Raw genomic sequence first — 21,255 nt, 5'->3', positions numbered from 1 at the left:
GGCTTGGGAAGGAGCCCGACAGAAGAAGTTATTTTGGAATGAGATCTGGATAACAGAGCCGCAGAAACTGCAGTTTCATCTTAGGTCAGTTTATGACGTGTTACCAATCCCAACCAATCTGACAACATGGGGCATGAGGGACGACTCAAACTGCAATCTTTGTTGTAGACCAGCTAACCTGGAACATATTCTGTCTTAATGTTCAGTAGCCTTATCAGATGGAAGATATACATGGAGACATGACAAAGTTCTATCTGTTATTGCAGACGTGCTGGAAAAAGCAAGAAAGAAACCTCGGAAGACCAAGGAAGGCTTGAAGTTTGTAAACTTCGTAAAGGCTGGTGAACAGAGTCGTGCTGGGGGAGTGGAAGGAGGCGGACTGTTGGGGACCGCCAGTGATTGGGAAATGCAAGCAGATCTCAACGGCCATATGCAGTTTCCACAGGAAATAGCATCTACCAATAAGAGACCAAATATTGTTATTTGGTCTCCTGCAACCTGGCTTGTTATTCTATAGTGCCGTGGGAGGACAGAATTGAAAAAGCCCATGAGCGGAAAATGAATAAGTATACAAGGATCTGGTGGCAGACTGTCAACAACGGGGCTGAAGAGTATAGTGTCCCCCAGTGGAAGTTGGATGTCGTGGATTTTTGTAGGGCAATCTATGTGGAGGGCCTTGCAGATTGTTGGTGTAACAGGCACTGAGAGACGGCAACTCATTGGACACCTGGGCAGAGAGGCAGAAATGGCATACATGTGGATATGGAAGAAGCGAGAAGAGCAGTGGAAAGTGCAACACTAAGACTCTATGTGTTAGTGAATGAACATTCATTGTGTTGCAGTGAAGGCGGAGAGCAGAGTGGTTTCGGGCTGGGACTTGATCACCCCAATCGGCGTACCTCTGGAGGTTGTAGTGTACAACGCCGAAACAAACGTTGAAGGAGGATCCACCTGAGGACGGGACCATGCACCATCAAGATGTATACAGGTATTTTTGTGACATATAGTTCTTTATATCAGGGGTTCCCCATATCCGTATATAAGGAATTTCTTAAGTATATAATTATTAAGACATGCAGTTCCTAATTATATCCATATTAATTAAGAAGCTCTCAGGTTTACATATACATTGGACACATAGATATAGATTCTTGTATCAATATTAAGAAGTTTTTAAGTTACATACATTGGAACATTTATAGTTCCTTAAAACCGGGGTTCGTTTTTACAGTATATTGGGAAAACTATCGTTGACCTAAAGAGATGGATGTATAAGGCGTGTGATCTGCAGGAATCCTGTGTACGAAACATTTATAGTTTAAATGTCCACGATTTGGTCGGCTGACCACAGGATTTTCAAAGTTACACACATAGGAAAATGTTACATTTTGTTTGAAATTACAAGTCAAATTGTAATATTTAGGTCAGCTTATCTTGATAATCAAACTATAAATAGTAATGCTTCAGATGAATAATAAACACCTACAAGATAATAAGGGTATAGTGAAAAGCAATTACATGTGCATATTAAAGTATCAGTAGGTTGGAAGAATTGCTTTCGCTCTCGATGCAACAGAACCAGAATTTATCCATTTTAAAATAAATCAGTACAAAAATATTAAACTGACAAAAGAATTGATTATTTGCATTAAACAAAATACCAATGCTCCATGGGGGGATAGAACCAAAAAAAATTCGACTACATTGCATTGGACGGGCATCGCATACTACTGAGCTACTGAATTTTAGAACGACAATGAAGCACCGCATTTACATAATGGAATTTTTATTGGAAAAAGTTCATTATGGACTCTGGGTTTTCTCTCCATTTTTTACAATTTTTTTTTTATTTCTTTGAATTAGAATGCATACAAATAATGTTTGAAAATCATGGAGAGATGACCCAGAGATAGCAAATTTTTAGAAAAACATGTTTTAAAATGTGACATTTTGTACCAAATGAATCATCTAGCCTATTTTCAAGTTATTTTTAGCATATCAAAACACAATATTAGGAAAATATTTCCCTTTCCTATCTCACAGGAACCCTATACATCAAAAGAATATTGAAACTTCATGTGACTACAATGAAATTTTCACTTATCAAGTGCGCCCAGATTCTTGCCGAATGCCAATCAAAAGCGCCCTCGTTCTTTTATGAATAATTAGTATGTGTATAAAGCCGAGAATCTAGTTATGTATTTGAAGAAACAAATCATTCCTTGTGAATTATCGACCATATGCTGGTATAAGTAATTGCCATTTGGAAGTGAATTCCAATGATAATAGACATTCGTGACATTCATCACCTCTATAGAGGTGGATTTTTTGACTCAAAACATCTCCATTCTTATGTGTATGGTTGGATGTAAAATGATATGTAATATTTTATAAAATTACCGGTACTTAGTCTTTTTCTTGGCAAACTGTTTTATTCCCCAATATTTACCATACTGTCTGTCCTGTTACTAGTATATTTTGAAGGAAAAAATATACTTAATATCAGTATTTTATAAAATGACATTCGCATTGCTGTACAGTGATGCTGAATGTTTGCGATTTATCTCTCTTTATCCCAACCAACAGAATTCGTGTACTAATGTTAGACGACGATCAAATCGGGTTAACGTTAACAGAAGACGGTGTCGTGATAGAATACATGATTTTTATATTGTAAATTAAGATGGTGCAACTTCCGGTAATAATCTTAAATATCTCATTTTTATATGGCGAAAAATCAGTTCTAGGTATAATCAAGCCATAACAGGGACATAGCCTTATATAACAAATTCCAATTTAAGCATATGCAGGTCGCCCAAATCCAGTTAAAACTTTTTCGTTAGTTTTCTTTAGTTTTCTGTATGTCAACTCTTTGGTGAAAATAATATTTGCATGAAAGATAATATACTGAAACGCAAAGAAACGCAACATCCTATTTTAGGGAGAAATATTATATACAGGATATAATTTGGTATCTAAAAAGTAAGGACATCTTCAACTTTGTAAATATCAGGAAAATAACGGTTGAATGATTTTCATACCATTACCGGAAGTTAAGTTTGAGTCCGCTTTACAGAAATCAAAAATTGCATGTTTAACAAAACATTTGGCAATAATATGGGTTTTTAAGGGTTTGTATCTGTTCATTATAAGTAATGCAGCAATATTTCGAAAATTAAATTCTCCTTTCTTTTCCGAAAGCGATGCCAAGGCTTCCTGAAAATGACTTATGTACGCATTTCCATTGCTCTAGCTGGGAAATCTCGAAGTAAAGGTGATGGAAAGTTGCAGATGCAAATATGCACTACAGCACGCCTCAACAGTCTCTTACGTATCATTAACATGAATGACAGTCCTTGGACCGGAAATCCAAGGGTTACTACACTGCGCTAGGCTAGAGAAAATTCGACCTCATCATCTGAAAAACAGGCATTATTCATTTTCTTTAGCTCTTATCTGATAACTGCTTTTTAATACAGTATTTTTCATATTTTACTTTTGCAATATGCATTTATGAAATATATTGGCTAGGATTATGCTTGCCCAACAAAGATACAATTTTCTATTCACACCTCAGTTTTTGATGCAAGTTTTCTGAGAGTTTCTTAATACCTTTATGTTTCAAAACACTTCATAATGGTATATTTCATACTGAAATTTTTTTTGCAGGTTAATATAACTTTATTTAGTCTTTCTTTAGTATATCAAGAACATTAAAAATACCATACATTTATTGATCGAGGGCAACTTGCGTTTTGCGGTTTAACGGCCTGCAACAGTTTGGTTCGAGGGGTCGACAAAACGCATTTTGCCCGTGAACACAGTCAATAAATGTTTTGTTATACCTTTTATTTATTTATTTATTTATTTATTTTTTGACATACGCGTATCTTGTGCTGGCATCCAAGATGTAAATTTCCTTTACACACACTGCGGTAAAACTCGGTCAATTCACCAATGAATGCAAATAAAATTCAGCTGATCCCGCCCACAGTGTGACGTAAGCGGTCCAATATCTCATCGACAGGTCCAATATCTCATTCTGCGGTCAAACAAAGATTTTTTATGAAACAGTAAAACATTGGAAATGTTAGACTTTTTAAATTTAGATTTATATAGGAACAATTTTAAAGGTATGAAAAAGTTATTTGTTTTTCATAAGAAAATTTAAGATTGGTCCATATTTACTGAATTTGGACGAGGTATATGTGTTTAATATAATATCCATAGCAAGAGCATTATAGTGTGGATACACTACAATCACCTTTTTAACAGGTCAAGCTTGTAATTCCTATGGTATGGTTCCCCAAAAATTGGGAGGAAATCGATTGAGGTATTCATAGCATTTTCAATGCATTTTTTGACTAGCAAGGCTTGTCTTCCACGTTTACATGCAAGTTTGTATCAGTATTATATATATATATATATATATATATATATATATATATATATATATATATATATATATATATATATATATATATATATATATATATATAAACACACTAGTCTTACAATTACTAAAAAATGTTTGTACTCCACAATTAAGGAATAGTGTGTCACCAATGTTACTGGTATTAAAAAAAAACTCTACAGGGGTGAGTTCATCCTCAAAACGTCAGGGGGTCCTGGGTCAACACATTGCCCTTGGGCACCAGATAAATTTCATTTGATATTCTACTGGTTGACTACAGCGACGTCCTTCGGGAAAAATACAAATCTTGATTGTTTTCTTACTGATCTCTCGACCATTCACATTAATTCCATCGGTGAAAAACAACCTGTAAAATGTGCATTGAGGTGTCAACTACTTACTTTCTGTTTACGTTTTATATCAATTAAAAAAGTTGAAAATACCAAACAGTCATTGATCTCAAAAAATCTGTAAACAATACAATTCTGTGAAGAGGGCATAAAACACGGACCCCCTGAAAATCCCAGAGGAGGGGTCAGATGCCTAGGAGGAGTAAGCATCCCCTGTTGACCGGTCACACCCGCCGTGAGCCCTGTGTATTGATTAGGTAGAAGAAACATTCCGTAGCCTAATTCAGTATAAAAACAAAAGGGCTAACAATTGGTATGAAACAAGTCAGCCAAAATACGACCCAAAGATAAGGTTATGCTAGGAAATGCTGACTTTTAACAAAGTTGTTGAAATCCCTGTAACATCAACTTACCTGTCAGTAGCCTGCCTCGTTTTAAAATTTGATCGTACTCGGAGCATGCTCTTGAGTATCGAATAAGTTGGGAGATTCAAACACCATATGCAGGTGATAGGGGGATAAGGAAAGTTGACGATGGAAAAGTTGAAGTCATCTTGTTTGTCATAAAAGTACGAGGGCACTTTAGATTGGTATTCGGCAGGAATTTGGGCGCACTTGAAAAGTGAAATTTTCATTGATCTGTCACATGAAATTTTAGCATTTTTTTATGTATCGGGTTCCTGTGAAATGTGAAAGGGAAATATTTTCCTGATATTGTGTTTTGATTTGCTAAAAAATAACTTGAAAATTGGCTAGATGAGTAATTTGTACGAAATGTAACATTTTTAAACATGTTTTTCAAAACATTTGCTATCTCTGGGTCATCTTTCCTTGACTTTGAAACGTTATTTGTGCGCATTTTAATTCAAAGAGACAAACAAACATTTCTTTTTAAAAAAATGTAGAGATGACCAGAGACCATAAAAAGTGACCTTTTTCGAAAAAAAAAAAAACAAACAAAATAATCCAATGTGTGAATGCGGTGCTTCATTGTTGTTTTAAAATCCGTAATATTTGTGTAGCGATGATAGCTCAGTAGCATGCGTTACCCGTCCAGTGTAATAGAATCGAGCATATTTTGGTTCGATCCTCACATGGATCGTTAAAATTTCTTTTAATGCAAATAATCAATTCTTTTATCAGTTTAATTTTATGTACTGTTTATTTTAAGATGTATGAATTATGGTTCTGTTGCACCGAGCGCGAAAGAAATTGTTCCAACCTACTGATACTTTGATGTAACTCTATTTAACTATACCCTTATTATCTTACAGGTATTTATTTTTTATGTGAAGCATTACTGTGTTATAGTAAATATTAAGATAAGCGGACTGAAATATAACAATTTGACAAGATATTTCAAACCAAACGTAACATTTTCCTATGTGCGTAGCTTTGGAAAGTCTGTCCAGCTGTGGTCAGCTGACCAAATCATGGACATTTAAACTATAAATGTTTCGTACAGATGATTCCTGCAGATCACACGCTAAATACGCCCATTTTCTTTAGTTGTTAGTTGACCCTTATCGTCTATAGTCATTAAAACATCCAAATATGGAACAGTTGAGGCAGGCTCTGTGGTGTCTTTTATTTCAAGTTCGCTGGAGGTGCATTTATTTCGAGTTCACTGGGATATATCGGGCCGATATTTGAATGGAAATAACTATTGTTCATTAATAATACATCGCCGATTATCTAAAAGTTGAGTTGAAGGCCACAGCAAGTGTTTTCTTCTTCTCATGTAGAAGTTTTTGAATAAATTCTGCTTCGTACGAATACAAATAAAGGGGCACAATTAGTGCCCAATGAAATTTCCAACAGTTTGTCGGAAGACCTGACCTCCGAAAACTGCATAAATGTTGGCAATGATCAACTTATGAAAGCCCCGATCTGATTGATGCTTCTCAATTGCAATAATAGAGGCAAGGAGAACAGGTCTGGACGATTTCCAAATATGGAAGTCAAGAACGATAACTGAGTTTCTATAAATATACATCATATATACACGTGAATATTTTTCTGCCCAATCAGACAATAGCATTTTTACACACCCCAAAACATATTTCGAAGGAACAAAAGAGAACATGTGCTTTTGTTTTTTTTCCTCAAAAAGATTTTTTGGACAAAAAATCTATAGAAGTAAGATGAAAAGTTTGGAAGAATAAGGTATTCCCCACATATTTACCGTGAATGAACCTGACATTTTCATCTCGGAAAAGAAAAAAAAATTATGCATGTACATGTAACTATGCGATCGTTTACGGAGGTGTAGATCACACCGACAAGCTATTATAAAGTACAATTGTAACATTTAGCAGAACATACTCTTATGCTGGTAAATATAATTTTGCTTAGCCGTCCGATTTTCATCGATAATGCGTAGTCTCCATGTGTGTAGCTCTACTGCACACAAGTATTCATCCTTTAGACTACATATAGTTTAAAAATAACACGGGTTTCATGAGCGCCGAATATCATGTCATATACACTTTAAATGGACATAAAAGAAAGGTGAAAAACATGGAGAAAGGGGATGTTCATGAATGCTTTTTATCACCATATCTTACATGTACCTCGCGTATATCAGAAACTGCATGGACGATTTTGTAATAAACACCCAGGAAATAATTGAGACTGTTACATTCCTATACGAAAACTTTTTTCATGTCAGGCTCTAAAAACTGAAAATCTGCCGTATTTATATCAAATTTCTTAACAAAGTTAAACTTTTGGGATTGCTACCTCGTAGTGCCAGATTATTAGTCCCACTTAGAATTTGTATTAAGCTTTCAAGTTGTGTTTGTTCACGGTAGAATTGTCAAATATACTATATTATTCCTAAATATGCATAAAGTTTAGAAAAAGTTTGTTCTAAAAAAAATCTTTTGCGCAAAAAAAAACTTTAAAACCACGTGTTTTATTTATTTTCTCCTGGGTTTGTCTAAATACCGTTATCTGATTGGTCAGAAGGATTCGCACCTTGTTTATTCTGCGTATTTATAGCAATTCACGGTTATCGTTCTTGACTTCCATATTTGGAAATCGTCCAGACCTGCATGTAGAATACCGAATGAAAATTGTCAGAGGTCCAAAGCCAACGTATTGACTCAGGACCCTGATGTTGTGAGGATGGGGTGAGCTACGAATATATATAGTCCAATATAACATATGTTATTATTCTTTTCTATTATTTATTGATGATGGGCATGAGTAAGTTTACAAATTTCTAGCTTCATGATATATATTGCATGATAATAAAATATATATATAGGAAACATAATTATGTCGAGACTCATCAGTACACGTGTATGTAATCAGAAGGAAAAGGTTGCTAAACAAAAACAATAATATTGATTGAAAAGGACAGTTCCTAAATACGAGTATATTTGCATCAACAATGAAATATAGAAGACTTTATGGCCACAAAATTCAGCAGTTAAAAATGTACAGCAAAATCTTTCAAACTATTTTCTTCAATTTTGAGGATTTTTTAACCACTTTTACTTTTTATCTGGAAGAGGTCCCGCCTCCTCATTTTTCTCAATTGCGGTTATCAGTGGCACCTTTAACCCGACAGTAGCAGTATAACCAGGGGGCGCAATTGTTGTGTAAGTATGCTGGGAAAAGATACCCTGGTTGGTTCCTTTGTGAATATGGTAGACTTGTATGTCGTCGTTTGTCTTGTTTCTGGACAGGATACACAAGTGTGCAACAGCGGAAATAAGGACAAAGATTCCCCCCACTCCTCCAAGGATGAGAGCCCACGGACAGTGGAAGTGTAGAATTGTCGACTTGTACATGTATGAAAATAGGGCTTTGTAACCATGAGCCACGGTAGCCGTTTTTGCAGCAGCCGCAATATATGTTCCGCCTAAAGATAAGATGGATACAGGAAGTTTATAAATATTCTCCACTGTACATTCAAAGAAATTGGATAAAACTTCAAAATAGAAATAAGTGTAGCCAATGTAGGTGCCAGTTTAACTGTTATTAGGCATGTACCTGAGACAATAAGGCTGATGCAGGCCAATAAACCAGCACACCTGGACCTCGCCAGACTACGCGTGTACGCAATGGTGCCGATGAAACCAAGAACCCCAAAAAAGATTCCTATGGACGAGATAATCTGGAATTCCAACAGTCCCTTTTGACCCAATCCTGAAAAAACAGAAACGATTTCTCAGATAATATGCAATTCCAGAGCATCATCTAAGGCATAATTTTTCAGTGATAACTGGTGCATTTTAAAATAAACTTGGATTTGACATTTTACTGGTATTTTTTATCATTTCAAGTCTTCTATTATATATTTTATGGCGTTTGTATAGTCCGTCCCACGGTGCGAACTTCACCACTATTAAATCATATTCAAAATATAAAAATATATACCTTGGCCTTCAAACTAATGTCGATCGGTAGATATATTTTTTCCCAAACTTATAGATGTACATCACTCATGAAGACATTCGTATTACGCTACCTGATACAGATTCACGATCAATAGAAGGCAACATCTATGGTAATCTTAAAACGATTAATGGAAAAAAAGTGTCCTCTCTAATCTGCATGCGTAAACCCGGATGTTTAATTGAAAGATATGAACATAAATATTTTAAAATAGGGAGTGGCAAAGACTGAAGAAATATATTGATTTAAAGAAACTCATCTACCCATAGTGACAACATGTTAAAAATTCTAAACCAAAATATATTTCACCACTTTGTTTATTGAAATGTACATGTATACTGATTATCAGAGTGTACCGACTTCTGTAATGAGAGAGAAAAAAACACACTGGGAATAACAACATTACCTTTCATTTCCTTGTACACAGAGCTTGGGAATGAATACATAAATGGCGATTCTCTATGACTGTGGTAGGTGGACACATGACATCTCTTCTCCTTGCCAGAATCTTCTCTCCTCTGCATCATCCAGCTATCATCTTCGAAGCTGGCATCAGGCATATAATGTGGGTAAACATTTTTAGATCTGTGGAAACAGATAGTGAAATACCACAGTCCAACCGAGAGGTGAACTTTTTCGCCATTTTCAGGATTCCAATCAAAAAAAGGGGAATAGTCTTGTTGTGTTTCCCTGACGGAAACATTGGCCCATCCTGGACTGACGAAAGAAACTGTCATCAACACCACGCCGATGAAAGTAATTACCGCAAAAATCTTCAACTTTCTACCCAACTTCATCGTTGTTTAGCCTGAATAACTCTCGAAAAATATTTAACTTTGTAAGAGAGAAAATGGCTACCCGGATATTTTTTGATGTTTTATGTCCGTGTCGTCTTCTTTATTCAGGTGCATCAAAACAAAACACTACGCATGCGTCAGGTGTTGAATTCCAGAAAATCAATACATTACCTGTCTGCATGTATTTGCAAAGTAGAAAAATTAACGAGGCATGACCGTGTAAATATAAAATCGAGCGAATTGTATGACACAAGATACTTTAAATAATGCACACTTTCATACGATACGGTATTACTTAGCTTTTAAGATAGGTGATTTCAGAGATTGTTAAAAAAAAAAAAAAAGATGAACTACATGTATCTTCCTGAAAATTGTATTCATTTCAGTGTGATTACTCAAAGCTATTGTTAATTGTAATAACAAAGAAAAAAAACAAACTATTTAAACAAAAAGTATGCAAAGGTGGTACTAAATTATTTAACGGACATTTTTTTGCAGTTATTTACCTACAAATTTTAAATGTATTTTTATTTATCTACGAGTTTTAAATGTACATGTATTTCTATCAAAAAGAAAACTCATCATTTCCGTGTAGCATAATTAATGACGCAGACAGCTAAACAGAGTGACTTCCCTTCAACAGTGAACTTGAGATGAACCGCTTGATAGTGTGTAAATATGGTTCTTAAATGTTTTTATAATTGGAATGTTCATTGAATCTATTGGAGAAAAGATGTTTTTGTGTTGAAAAGTGAAAAAAAACAACATTTTTGACTTTTCTTTTCTTTTTTTTCCCCCCTTTAAATATAAATTTCTTTGAATTGAGGACATCCTAGCATATGTTGGTCTGAACAAAATTTCCCAAGAAACAATTTAATCTATTATCTTTTGGAAGTTATTAATTTGTTTACGCTCTGACGAAGACTGCAATGATATAAGTTTTGGTGTATTTCAGACCTCTTTATTAATTATTTTAAAGGTATTACACACGGTGTCCTGCTTAGACAATGCAATCAGTTAATACCAGTTCTTTGCCTGTGTATTATAAACAAGTATCTTCGAGTACTTTGTGTATTTAGCTTGAAAATGCATATGCTTACAGTTGAAACACAAAGACAAAAACATAAGTGCATTTTCACTTCAGATATAAGATATTTTATACAAATTCCTTTTTCTGCCTGTTTAGCCAAGCCATAACATCGAAAAATTTGTTCTTCAAGTGAATTCTAGACTATGATCAGATAATTTCAATGTAAAGAGAACCTTTTTGTCTCTTACAGAACTAAAGATGATAGCACTGACAGAACTAAAGATGATAGCATTGACAGAATTACAGAGGATAGCACTGACAGAAGAAAAAAAAAAGATGATGACACTTACAGAACTAAATATGATGGCACTGACAGAACTAAAGATGAAAGCACTGACAGAACTTAAGATGATAGCACTTACAGAACTAAAGATGATAGCACTGACAAAACTAAAGACGATAGCAATGACAGAACTGAAGATGATGGCACGGACAGAACTAAAGATGATAGCACTGACAGAATTAAATATGATAGCATTGACAGAGCTAAAGATGAAAGCACTGACAGAATTTATGAAATGATAGCACTGACAGAAAAATGATGATAGCACTGACAAAACTAAACACGATAGCTCTGACAGAACTAAAGATAACGGCACTGACAGAACTTAAGGTTTTCCATTCCAAATAGGGCCTAATTCTCTATCCTTAAATATCCATCACGTATATAATACTCTGATGTTAATTCAAAGCATTTTACAGTAGAAAAGGATTTACCAAGAGAAAGTTTTTTAAAAAAAATAATTAACTAAGATGTAATTAATTAATTAACAAAATTGCACTGAAGTCTATGGAAACAAGCGATTTTTTAAAATAAAAATTCAAATAATAAGAATATCAATAAATACTGTTTTGGAATGATGCATTAAATCATTTGAAATAGAATGACAATTGAAAAATTTTATTTACCGTATAGATCTTTTTAAAATTGATTTTTTTTTTATTACTTCAAAAAGAGGTCAGTGCACGCATGTTTGGAAATTGATTTTAATCCGATTGCAACTTTCTCCTGTTATGCCAAAACGAAGAAACATTGTTAACTCCGATCCTCATCTTAAAAAGTGAACATTGATGCTGGTATATTGAATCAGCATCTGAATAATGTCAGATATTTCTCACTAGGGTACCAATCCTGCTTGAAGTGAGAAGTTTCCCTTTTAAGAATAATTTAATATTTATTTAAACTGATTTATTAATCTTGATCTTGATATATTCATATATTTCAAAATTGAATTCGATTTTGTGATGATAAAAAACAAGAAGTCTGTGAATCAATGTTCAATAGTAATACCCCCGCTCTGATGTGAATGTACACTCTCATGAATCCCACCAAATGGCATGCCTAAGAAAGAGTGTGCTAAAATTTCGAGTATTAGCGAAGAGTAGTTGCTGAAAAAAACTGTGACGGAAATTTGGTACGGATAGACACATGGATAAAAAGGAATTTGACATCAGATTCGAAAAAAATGAATCCAATCATATGACATGCCTAGACAAAGAGTGTGCTAAAATTTCAAGCTTTAGCAATGAGTAGTTGCTGAGAAAACTGCGACGAAAAATTGGTATGGACAGACGCACAAATTTGTACAAAAATGATTCCCACCATATGGCATGCCCTAGACAAAGAGTGTGCTAATATTTCAAGCATTTGCGATGAGTAGTTGCTGAGAAAACTGGTACGGACAGACACACGGATAAACAAGAAGTTGACATCGGATTTGTTCAAAAATGATCCCCACCATATGGTATATGCCTTAGACAAAGAGTGTGCTAATATTGTCTTCCCACAAATTTTTATTAAAATAGAAAATTTGGTGTTATGACTATTTCAAGCATCAGCAATGAGTAGTTGCTGAGAAAACTGAGACGAAAATTTGTTACGGACATAAACACGGCTAGATAGACAGTCAGAAAGACACACAAGGGTAAAACAGTATATCCCCCTCTCCCTCGGAGCGGGGGTATAAATATCAAATAAAAATATTAACAGTATTTTCCTCCACATGAAAAATATCTTAACAAACACATCACAAAGCTAATAGAATCCTTATAATCTAAGAGAAAACAGTTCAGAGTTTTTGCTTTATTGGAAGGGGAAGTGCAGTTCCCAGTCCCTCATTGGAGTTTACCTCAAATGGCGGGAGGTCGGTCTTTTCGATTGGATAAAATTCTGTAGTCACAACGGGGATTGCGGTGGTGTTCTTTTCCGAGGTCGTTGAATATACCGTGGGTTTCTTCTTGTCGTCCCTATCACGTGATACAATGAAGAGATGCATAACTGCGACTGCCAGAAAGGTTGACGAGGTGATCGCTCCCAGAATGAGGCACCAAGGGATCGGTACATAAATGCCGTACATGTTACCTCCATAATACATATTTATCATTTCGTGAAGGTGCAGCAAACTCATGGAAATTTTACCCACAGCGATCCAAAACAAGACTCCTGTTTATAGAAAGAAATACTTTTTGTTTTAACAAAAACAATTGTATATCGGGTGACACAATTCTCATGATACACAATCTCTTTATTTTGTTTTGAGGTGTGTGTTTCTTTGTGTGTTTTCGCAGTCTTCTGAAACACATAAAGCTTATTTGAATGAAAAGCACAACTTATAACTATACCTGTCAGTAGACAGGAGACACATGCTGCTAGTCCCACGTGTCGCTTATTTCCCTCTGTCCGGTAGTACAATGCCGTAGTGATCAACCCAATAGCACTGCATATAATACCCAGACCTGTCTCTATCTGGAACTCCAGCAGACCAAATTTTGTCACATCTGTAAAAATAACAAATATAGACTTATTCACAAGTAAACGAGAGAGTTGTTGGTCTCGCATTCATGCTAGCTAGCCCTGTCGCCCTTTCATTCTCACTTCCAACATGAAAATATCATAGCTTTACCCACGGCTTGTCTGGGCTTTGTGTCTTCAAAAGCTGAAAATTCGTAACAATGGACCAAAAATGAGGAAAATTGTGAGATATGCTGTCACCTTTTGTTACCTCTTTGCACGGGTAAACGTTGTCAATGCTGTTTTTGATAAAGACGTTATCTTAGGATTTTGATTTTGGAACATGAAAAGATGTTGCTCTTGCCGTAATTCATTCTTTTGTGTGTTAAAGGTATTGTGAGATGGTGAGCTACAAATCAAATTATGATTTATAGCTTACCTGAATGAGTCGAAACCCTGAAAATTTGACAATCCTGGAAAACTGCTTATAAATCGATTTTTTCCAACTTCATCTATGTTCGGAATACTTTGACATTTTAAGAATAATCGACTTCTTTTAGTTTTATTTAGAGGTAGCTGCAGTGACTGCAAAGATAGAACTAAGATTTGGTATAAGTTGTATAATTCAAGGTTACTTAAGGAAATTAAAATATAACGGTCCATAAATTATATTCTGTTATGTGTACATTCTATACTGTATTCTATAATTATCACAGACGGTAAACGGACCAGAGAGGAAGATTTTATGATGATTACTCTTGTTTTTAAGACTTTTTTAATCATAATAATACTCATCGGAAGGAAAATATTATTGATTCAAGCGTTGCTTATTCTCGATCTCCGACCTAATACTAGCACTTGGTGGAGCTGCCTACCCAATTACCGGCATTGGGTAGGCCGCTCCAACCAATTCAATTCAATTTATTCTCGCCTTTTGTAAAAACAACAGAGAGAAAATATAACAATAAAATCAAACAAAATACATGATGCATGACCTAAGTACTAGCATAGACAGCTCCGACCTAAGTACTGGCATTAGGTAAGCAGTCCGACCTAAGTACTAGCATTGGATAGGCAGCTCCGATCTAAGTACTGGCATTAGGTAAGCAGTCCGACCTAAGTACTAGCATTGGACAGTCAGCTCCGACCTAAGTACTGGCATTAGGTAAGCAGTCCGACCTAAGTACTAGCATTAGACAGTCAGCTCCGACCTAAGTACTGGCATTAGGTAAGCAGTCCGACCTAAGTACTTATAGTCTAGCATTGGATAGGCAGCTCCGATCTAAGTACATATGTAATAGCATTGGGTAGTCAGTTCGGCCTAAGTACTTGCATTGGGTAGGCAGTCCCGAAACTAGTAAGTTTCATTTTACCATTAATTTTGATAGAAAGGATATACTTTTTGGCAAATTCAACAACAAAAACATGTTTAGACTACACAATATATTAATACTTACTGTTAAGCAATTTATTTTTGCTAGTAGGTTTAAAAATGTGCCTAAACTAAGCATCTCAATGCTAGAAAAAAATATTGTGGATAGAATATTAGTCGAAAAAGTTATACTTTTAAGAAACTGTAAATTTTCAGAATATGAAAAATATTGGAAAACTATTTGTGATATGATATAATGTATTTATTTTTCTCAAGTTTATATACAAATGTACAAGTATGTTAAAATACTTAATACTGTTCCCCCCACCTCACTTTTTTGCACCCTTTCACCCCCTTTTTCCTTTCTTTAATTTTATCTCTGTGTATAAAGCTTTCACAGTGAATATTCATTAAAATGTACAATATGTCATATACAATTTTAATGTGATTTTGAAATGCAACAGTACTAGCATTGAGTAGGCAGTCCGATCTAAGTACTAGCATTACATAGGCAGCTCCGATCTAAGTACTAGCATTGGATGGGCAGCTCCGATCTAAGTGTTAGCATTGGGTAGGCAGCTCCGATCGAAGTACTAGCAATGGGTAGGCAGCTCCGATCTAAGTACTAGCATTGGGTAGGCAGCCCCGACCAAAGTACCGGCATTGGATATAGGCAGAACATTTCAATCAATACAATGCAAGACAGGAAGAAGACTCAGAAACTTGCTGCTTTGGACTTTAACGTTTTATTCAGCAAAGACAAGCACAATCAATCGTTTTATGCAATCTTCATTTTAATTTCATGTCTTCAGGCAAGACATCTCGAGAGAGAGAAAAAAAATCTTTTGCTGAACACTTAATTTAATTATGCTTCTTCTAAAACAAGGCAATGCTTAAGGGGAGCAGTATTGCAACCTTAGTGTAAAACTCATTTATCATGAAGGATAGCACTTTTTTGGTTACATTATGGGTTGTTTTACATTAAGGTAGTCCGTTCCTCAGGTTCTAAAGACCTGCGAACGACAGTATTGTTCTCCTGAGTACCTCCAAGTCAATTTTCAAAAGTTAACACATTTGAATGATTTTTTTAATATCTATATAGATATTTATATGAATTTTCATAAAACATTACTTCTTTGGGAAAACAAAGAGAGATAAATCTATAATTTTGGTAAAACTTGTGTTTTTCACTATAGAAATCAACGGAAAACGGAAAATATTTCTAGAACATCTTTCCCCAGTGAAACAAAAATTCCTTTTACAGGTAATATGGACTGTCATTTCATAAATTCATACCAAAGCTTTTTGTGTTTCACGGGGGGGGGGGGGGGACATAAAATACAAAAATGCTTATTTTTTCACCAATTTCAAAGGGATTTACCACTAAAACATTGTATTTTATTACTAATATATGTTTAATTTTAAAGCATGAGAAAAGATTTAAGGTACATTTATTCACATCCAAGAATATTTTAAAATGAGGTGATGCTTTAAAGCCCGATTTCAATGAAAAATATCGTCTACCCCTCTTATTTAAAGAGCTGGAATTAGGGGTAATTAACTTTTTAACACTGGTATTAAAATTATCAGTCAATTACCATTGAACTGTTCTTTGCATTCAACAAAGATTTTACGGCCATATTGCATTAGTATTGAATAAAATGGATGTAAAATGTAGGCTGGAATCTAGAGTTAGCGTGCATAGTTCTTTTACAGTTAAGCACGTGTAATATGAAAATGCTCACAAAAATGTCACTAAGTTCACAAAGTAAATACTAATATGTATTTAATACAGTTTATTTACCCATGTTATTTCTTCAAAGTTCTTTAGTTAATCGTCTTATAGAGGGAAAATAATAAAATCTCAAGTATATTTTAAGGAAACGTAAATAAAAGCAATAATTATGCATTTTCTAATTGAAAACTGAGAAATAAGAATATTTTAGGATAAAATACTATAGTTTTCCCAACAAAAATCGCATGTTTTTAACCGGGTTTTCCGTAGGAAAAATCTGGTTATTGAAATGGTGAAAATGGCTGGGGTGGGATGGGGGGAGACGGCTGCCAAAAGTGTACATCATTTGTCCGGATAACGCCTTTAAACTGAGTTTTCAAGATGGGGACTTTTTTTTATTTTTCAGATCGTTCCTATATTATATCAGAGATGTGCACACTGTTTGGATTTTGATTTTGATAATTTATGGGAAAAATACCACCTGTTGAACTTTTTTTTTTTTTTTTTTTTTTTTTTTTTTTTTTTTTTTTTTGCAAAATATTGCATATAGGGTACCCCATTAACCCGGATAACTCCTCCCTCAATTTTCAAAATAGGAACTTTTTTTTTAAAAAAAATGCAACTCAATTGTAATAAAACTACATATATCAAAGATGTGCATATTACTTGGATTTTGATTTGTGATAAATTATGAGAAAAAATACCAGTTACTGGACTTAGTCATTTCTTTGCAAAATATGCATATAAGGTACATCATTTGTCCGGATAACTCCTCCGACAGTTTTCAAGATAAGTTTTTATTTTGCAGATCAATTGTACATCAGAGATGTGCATGGTACTTGGATTTTGATTTTATATCATTTATGAGGGAAATGGCCAATTGTTGAACTTAGACATTTCTATGCAAAATATGCTAATAAGGTACATTAATTTTTGGGATGTCACCTCCTACAGTTTTCAGAATAAAGTTTTTATAATTGACGATTTTCACTTTTACAAGAGTCATTTCCCTTCCGGGGTCAAACTAGGGTCAACGGGCGTAAGGTGCTGTTTTCAACATAACCCAAACTTCTGCAAGAGTTCGTTTGTCTGTGTGCGGAGACGTATGGGTAGTATGTAACAAATTTATATGTGTAAGTTCATTATGTTTTCTTTGTTGTTCCATACTTTGCCAATAGAGAGGTTTTAAATATCTAGTGACAAAGGATATTATAATGAGAAAAAATGGTTTCAGGAAAAAAGGAAATAACTCTTGCAAATTCGAAATTTGTTTGTCCATGTGAGTTCTGTTCACGCAAAGAAAACACTGCTTGCTGTCGCATTAACAGCTTTCCACTTGTTTTATACTTACGCGATATTTTAGTTCTTCTAATAACTTCAATTGTTATATAATATTATATCATTGCAAGATATCACAGATCATGTCATGCTTGATTAGGCCTAAACGAAATTCGATTTCTCTAAAGATGTAATTTTTGGTACTTTTATGAGTTGCAATCGTCTTCTTTTCACAAGACAGTTTCCAAGACGCCAAAAGACCTTGAATCATATTGAGATACATAAAATAAAATTGTTGCCTAACTCGAAATCTCTTAACCTCCCAAACTGACAAGCAAAGTAGAAACGTAAATTGCTCAACTGCACAAACTCGAAAGTCCTATTGCGTTGTGGAGGGGGTGGGTGGGTTAGTGTTGGACCCTTCTCTAACTTTTCGGTGCATTTTTTTCGAATGCTGGAATTCGCCAATGTTCAACCGAACAGCAACAAAAAAGGGCAAGCATCTTTCAAATGAAAATTTACATAATAAAACTACATCAAAAACCTATTCTCAAAAAAAAAAGGGGGGGGGCCTTGTATAAAAAATTAAAAGGCGTTAACGTAATATAACTTGTCATAGGCCATCATTAAATTTTCCACAGAATTCGGTAAAAGAATTTTGGAGCGTGTTTTATTACCGGTATGTCTCCCCGAACGGAAACGTGTGGTTCTGGTTGTCTCTCTACATGTATATACAGTTGCTCGTCTGTTATGTAGTACAAAATTGTGTTCATCATCAATAACCTGAGAACAGTAGATTGGAATAGGTTAGTGTGTTGTTGTCTATCACCTATAAAGATGTTTCATCCTCTATTCACAATTTCTATTGTTTATTTGGACTTTGAACATGATTACCGTTCGCTATTTTCACATTTCATTCATACTCAATAAATTTTTGCTCAAAATCAAGTCTTATATGTCAAGGTCCATAGAGAAAGAGAAAGGAAATAATAACATAAATAGAAATCGTTAATTGGAATTTATTCGGCGAACTTGAGTTTGTTCTTGCTAATGACTCGCTGCCTCAAGGTCAGGCACATGTATCTCAAGGGTTTCTATATACTAGTATCCAGGAATCGATATAAATGCATGGGGAAGGGGAAAAAATTATGTCAAACATACAAAATAATTTTGTTCGTTTCTCTTCTTTGACAAGAACGTAACTTGGAATGCAGAATGCTTGTAGTTTGACTACCATATCATTGGAATCCTAGGTTTAATTCTGAGCTTATTTATCCATTGTTAATTTATGACTGACTTTTGCCTTACTGGATAGATTCTGATTTGATTATATGGTGTATTGGCATGAAATGGGAAATAGAAAATTCGCAGTCTACATCGATTAATCTTGGAATAATGAATTATTAAGAAATACGTTAATTAATCAGACCAACAGAGAAAAAAGGTAAAAGTTCCAACAGAAATACTGTACAGTATCAGATTTTAATTATGTTCCTGTACGTGTACGTGTAATATTCGTTGATGCATTGATTTCACTTCCTTTTTTATAAATATAAAATCCGCTGTTTTTCCCACTGATTTGCGTCAGTCAAAATTCTTAAAAACTACCTACTAATAACATGGGAAAAATAACAAGATGACAATAGGTTCAAATAAATTAACACTATTCCAAGATCACAGAGAAAATTTGTCGCACTATATCCAGTAATTTTATCTTAGTTTTTCAAAATCAAGATTTTGAGAAAAAAAATAAACTACCTGAAAGCGAACACGGAACAGAAAAAAAGTGCTGAATGGCAGTCATTCCGCCCAATACGAGTATAGGACGATATACATTAGACTGTTTTAATTATTATCTATTTAAGAAGGAAATACACGTTTAATTTAATAGCCACCTTGAATTAGACTAGAATGTACTAGTACATGTGTATCTAGATCTCCAAGCGAATTCCCCGACGGAACTTGAGGTAGAAATTCTGATCCATTAAAATCAGGCTTTTTTTACATCACCCGATTTTCAAATACTCATGAAAATGGATAAATGACCCTTGAATCCTTCCATATGTTCAACTTATATAAAATTCAGCATATATGATTGTTATTTAAATACTTTTTTCCTGCAAAATCCAACAGTAATTTTCTCCGAGATTGTTTGCTTTTCTTTCATTTAGAATTATTTTTTATACGAGAAAAAATCCAAATAACTATAGCTAGTGCATTCGTAGGGATCTGTTTGAGGTTTCTTTCATCAGTTTGAATCTTTAAAAAATGTGACTAGGAAATTATCACAATGCTATGAATGGAATACGCCAATGGAATTGTTTACTTTGTTTTGGCATTGTAATGAGAGAGAGAGAGAATTTATAAAATCTGGAGGCAAAACTACTTACAGTGGATTTTTTCGTACGTTCCTCTGACAAATGGCGTTCCGTCAGGGAGTCTGTCCATCTCTTCCTCGGCTGAGGAGTATGTTGAATGGAAACATTCCTTTCTGAAGAACATGGTGTGCGGCTTTTTATTGTAAAGACAGGTTACAAAATACCACAGACCCATGGAAATGGACAGTCGGTGACCCTCGGCTATGCCGTCCTTGTCGTAGGGCATGGCGACTGGGTCCCCGGGGTTAGGGTGCCCAGAATTAATCTGTTCCATGGATTCCTCCATAAGATCCCCGGCAATCCTCTCCGGAAAGTGAATATTCACTATAGCCCAACCAGGGCTAAAGAATATAACCACTTTAAGTACAAACGCAATCGACAGGGCAACGAGAGTGAATTTTAGTCTGGTTACCACACCCATTTTTTTTCTCAATACGCGGAGCCCCTGGTATATGTATTCGCCGTTCTTTTTCCAAATAAGTGAGTGGTTAGCCAGCTGAGTTTATACCTAAGATGATGCTCATAGACAGTCAGGTAAAGAAAAAATCGATCTAATGGACCAAAACAATTCTTTATGGTAGAGCAATGCGCCAAAGTTCGGTGTAAAGGCATTAATATTTCATGACTATTGGAACGTTATAATGAATATAAGACAGGTGGCAATCGAGAGAGAAACAATACAATGTATCCTCGATCTACCTTCA

General features: G+C 34.8%; 3 protein-coding genes across 3 annotated transcripts in view; all 3 read right to left on the bottom strand.

The window, feature by feature from the left end:
* LOC133204607 (ADP-ribosylation factor-binding protein GGA1-like) overlaps positions 1–21,255 on the bottom strand; it is a 261,424-nt gene that overhangs the window by 199,452 nt on the left and 40,717 nt on the right. The gene's annotated exons all lie outside the window — the stretch shown is intronic.
* Positions 7,935–10,057, bottom strand: LOC133204596 (uncharacterized). Its single transcript, XM_061340352.1, has 3 exons — positions 9,577–10,057; positions 8,766–8,921; positions 7,935–8,634 (listed from the first exon to the last, which is right to left on the bottom strand). The coding sequence occupies exons 1-3, from the start codon at positions 9,965–9,967 to the stop codon at positions 8,264–8,266; spliced, it is 918 nt and encodes a 305-aa protein (XP_061196336.1). The 5' UTR covers positions 9,968–10,057; the 3' UTR covers positions 7,935–8,263.
* LOC133178311 (uncharacterized) lies at positions 12,231–21,057 on the bottom strand. The gene is made up of 3 exons (XM_061313045.1): positions 20,564–21,057; positions 13,680–13,835; positions 12,231–13,500 (listed from the first exon to the last, which is right to left on the bottom strand). The coding sequence occupies exons 1-3, from the start codon at positions 20,970–20,972 to the stop codon at positions 13,127–13,129; spliced, it is 939 nt and encodes a 312-aa protein (XP_061169029.1). The 5' UTR covers positions 20,973–21,057; the 3' UTR covers positions 12,231–13,126.

This window comes from Saccostrea echinata, unplaced genomic scaffold, assembly GCF_033153115.1.
Source record: "Saccostrea echinata isolate AGI-Se365-2 ecotype Australia unplaced genomic scaffold, CSIRO_AGI_Sech_v1 ptg000002l, whole genome shotgun sequence".
Taxonomy (NCBI): domain Eukaryota; kingdom Metazoa; phylum Mollusca; class Bivalvia; order Ostreida; family Ostreidae; genus Saccostrea; species Saccostrea echinata.
Note: the sequence above shows the minus strand (reverse complement) of the source record. Positions and strands in the feature narration are given on the sequence as shown.

Bases quoted from the DNA above. Each gene is read 5' to 3' on its own strand.
- LOC133204596 (XM_061340352.1), bottom strand. From the start codon at position 9,967: ATGAAGTTGGGTAGAAAGTTGAAGATTTTTGCGGTAATTACTTTCATC. The intron at 8,922-9,576 runs GTAATGTTGTTA...CTGTTTTTTCAG, and splicing joins TGTGTACAAGGAAATGAAAG to GATTGGGTCAAAAGGGACTG. The intron at 8,635-8,765 runs GTACATGCCTAA...TCTTATCTTTAG, and splicing joins CATCAGCCTTATTGTCTCAG to GCGGAACATATATTGCGGCT.
- LOC133178311 (XM_061313045.1), bottom strand. From the start codon at position 20,972: ATGGGTGTGGTAACCAGACTAAAATTCACTCTCGTTGCCCTGTCGATT. The intron at 13,836-20,563 runs GTAAGTAGTTTT...TTATTTTTACAG, and splicing joins AACGTACGAAAAAATCCACT to ATGTGACAAAATTTGGTCTG. The intron at 13,501-13,679 runs GTATAGTTATAA...TTCTATAAACAG, and splicing joins TGTCTCCTGTCTACTGACAG to GAGTCTTGTTTTGGATCGCT.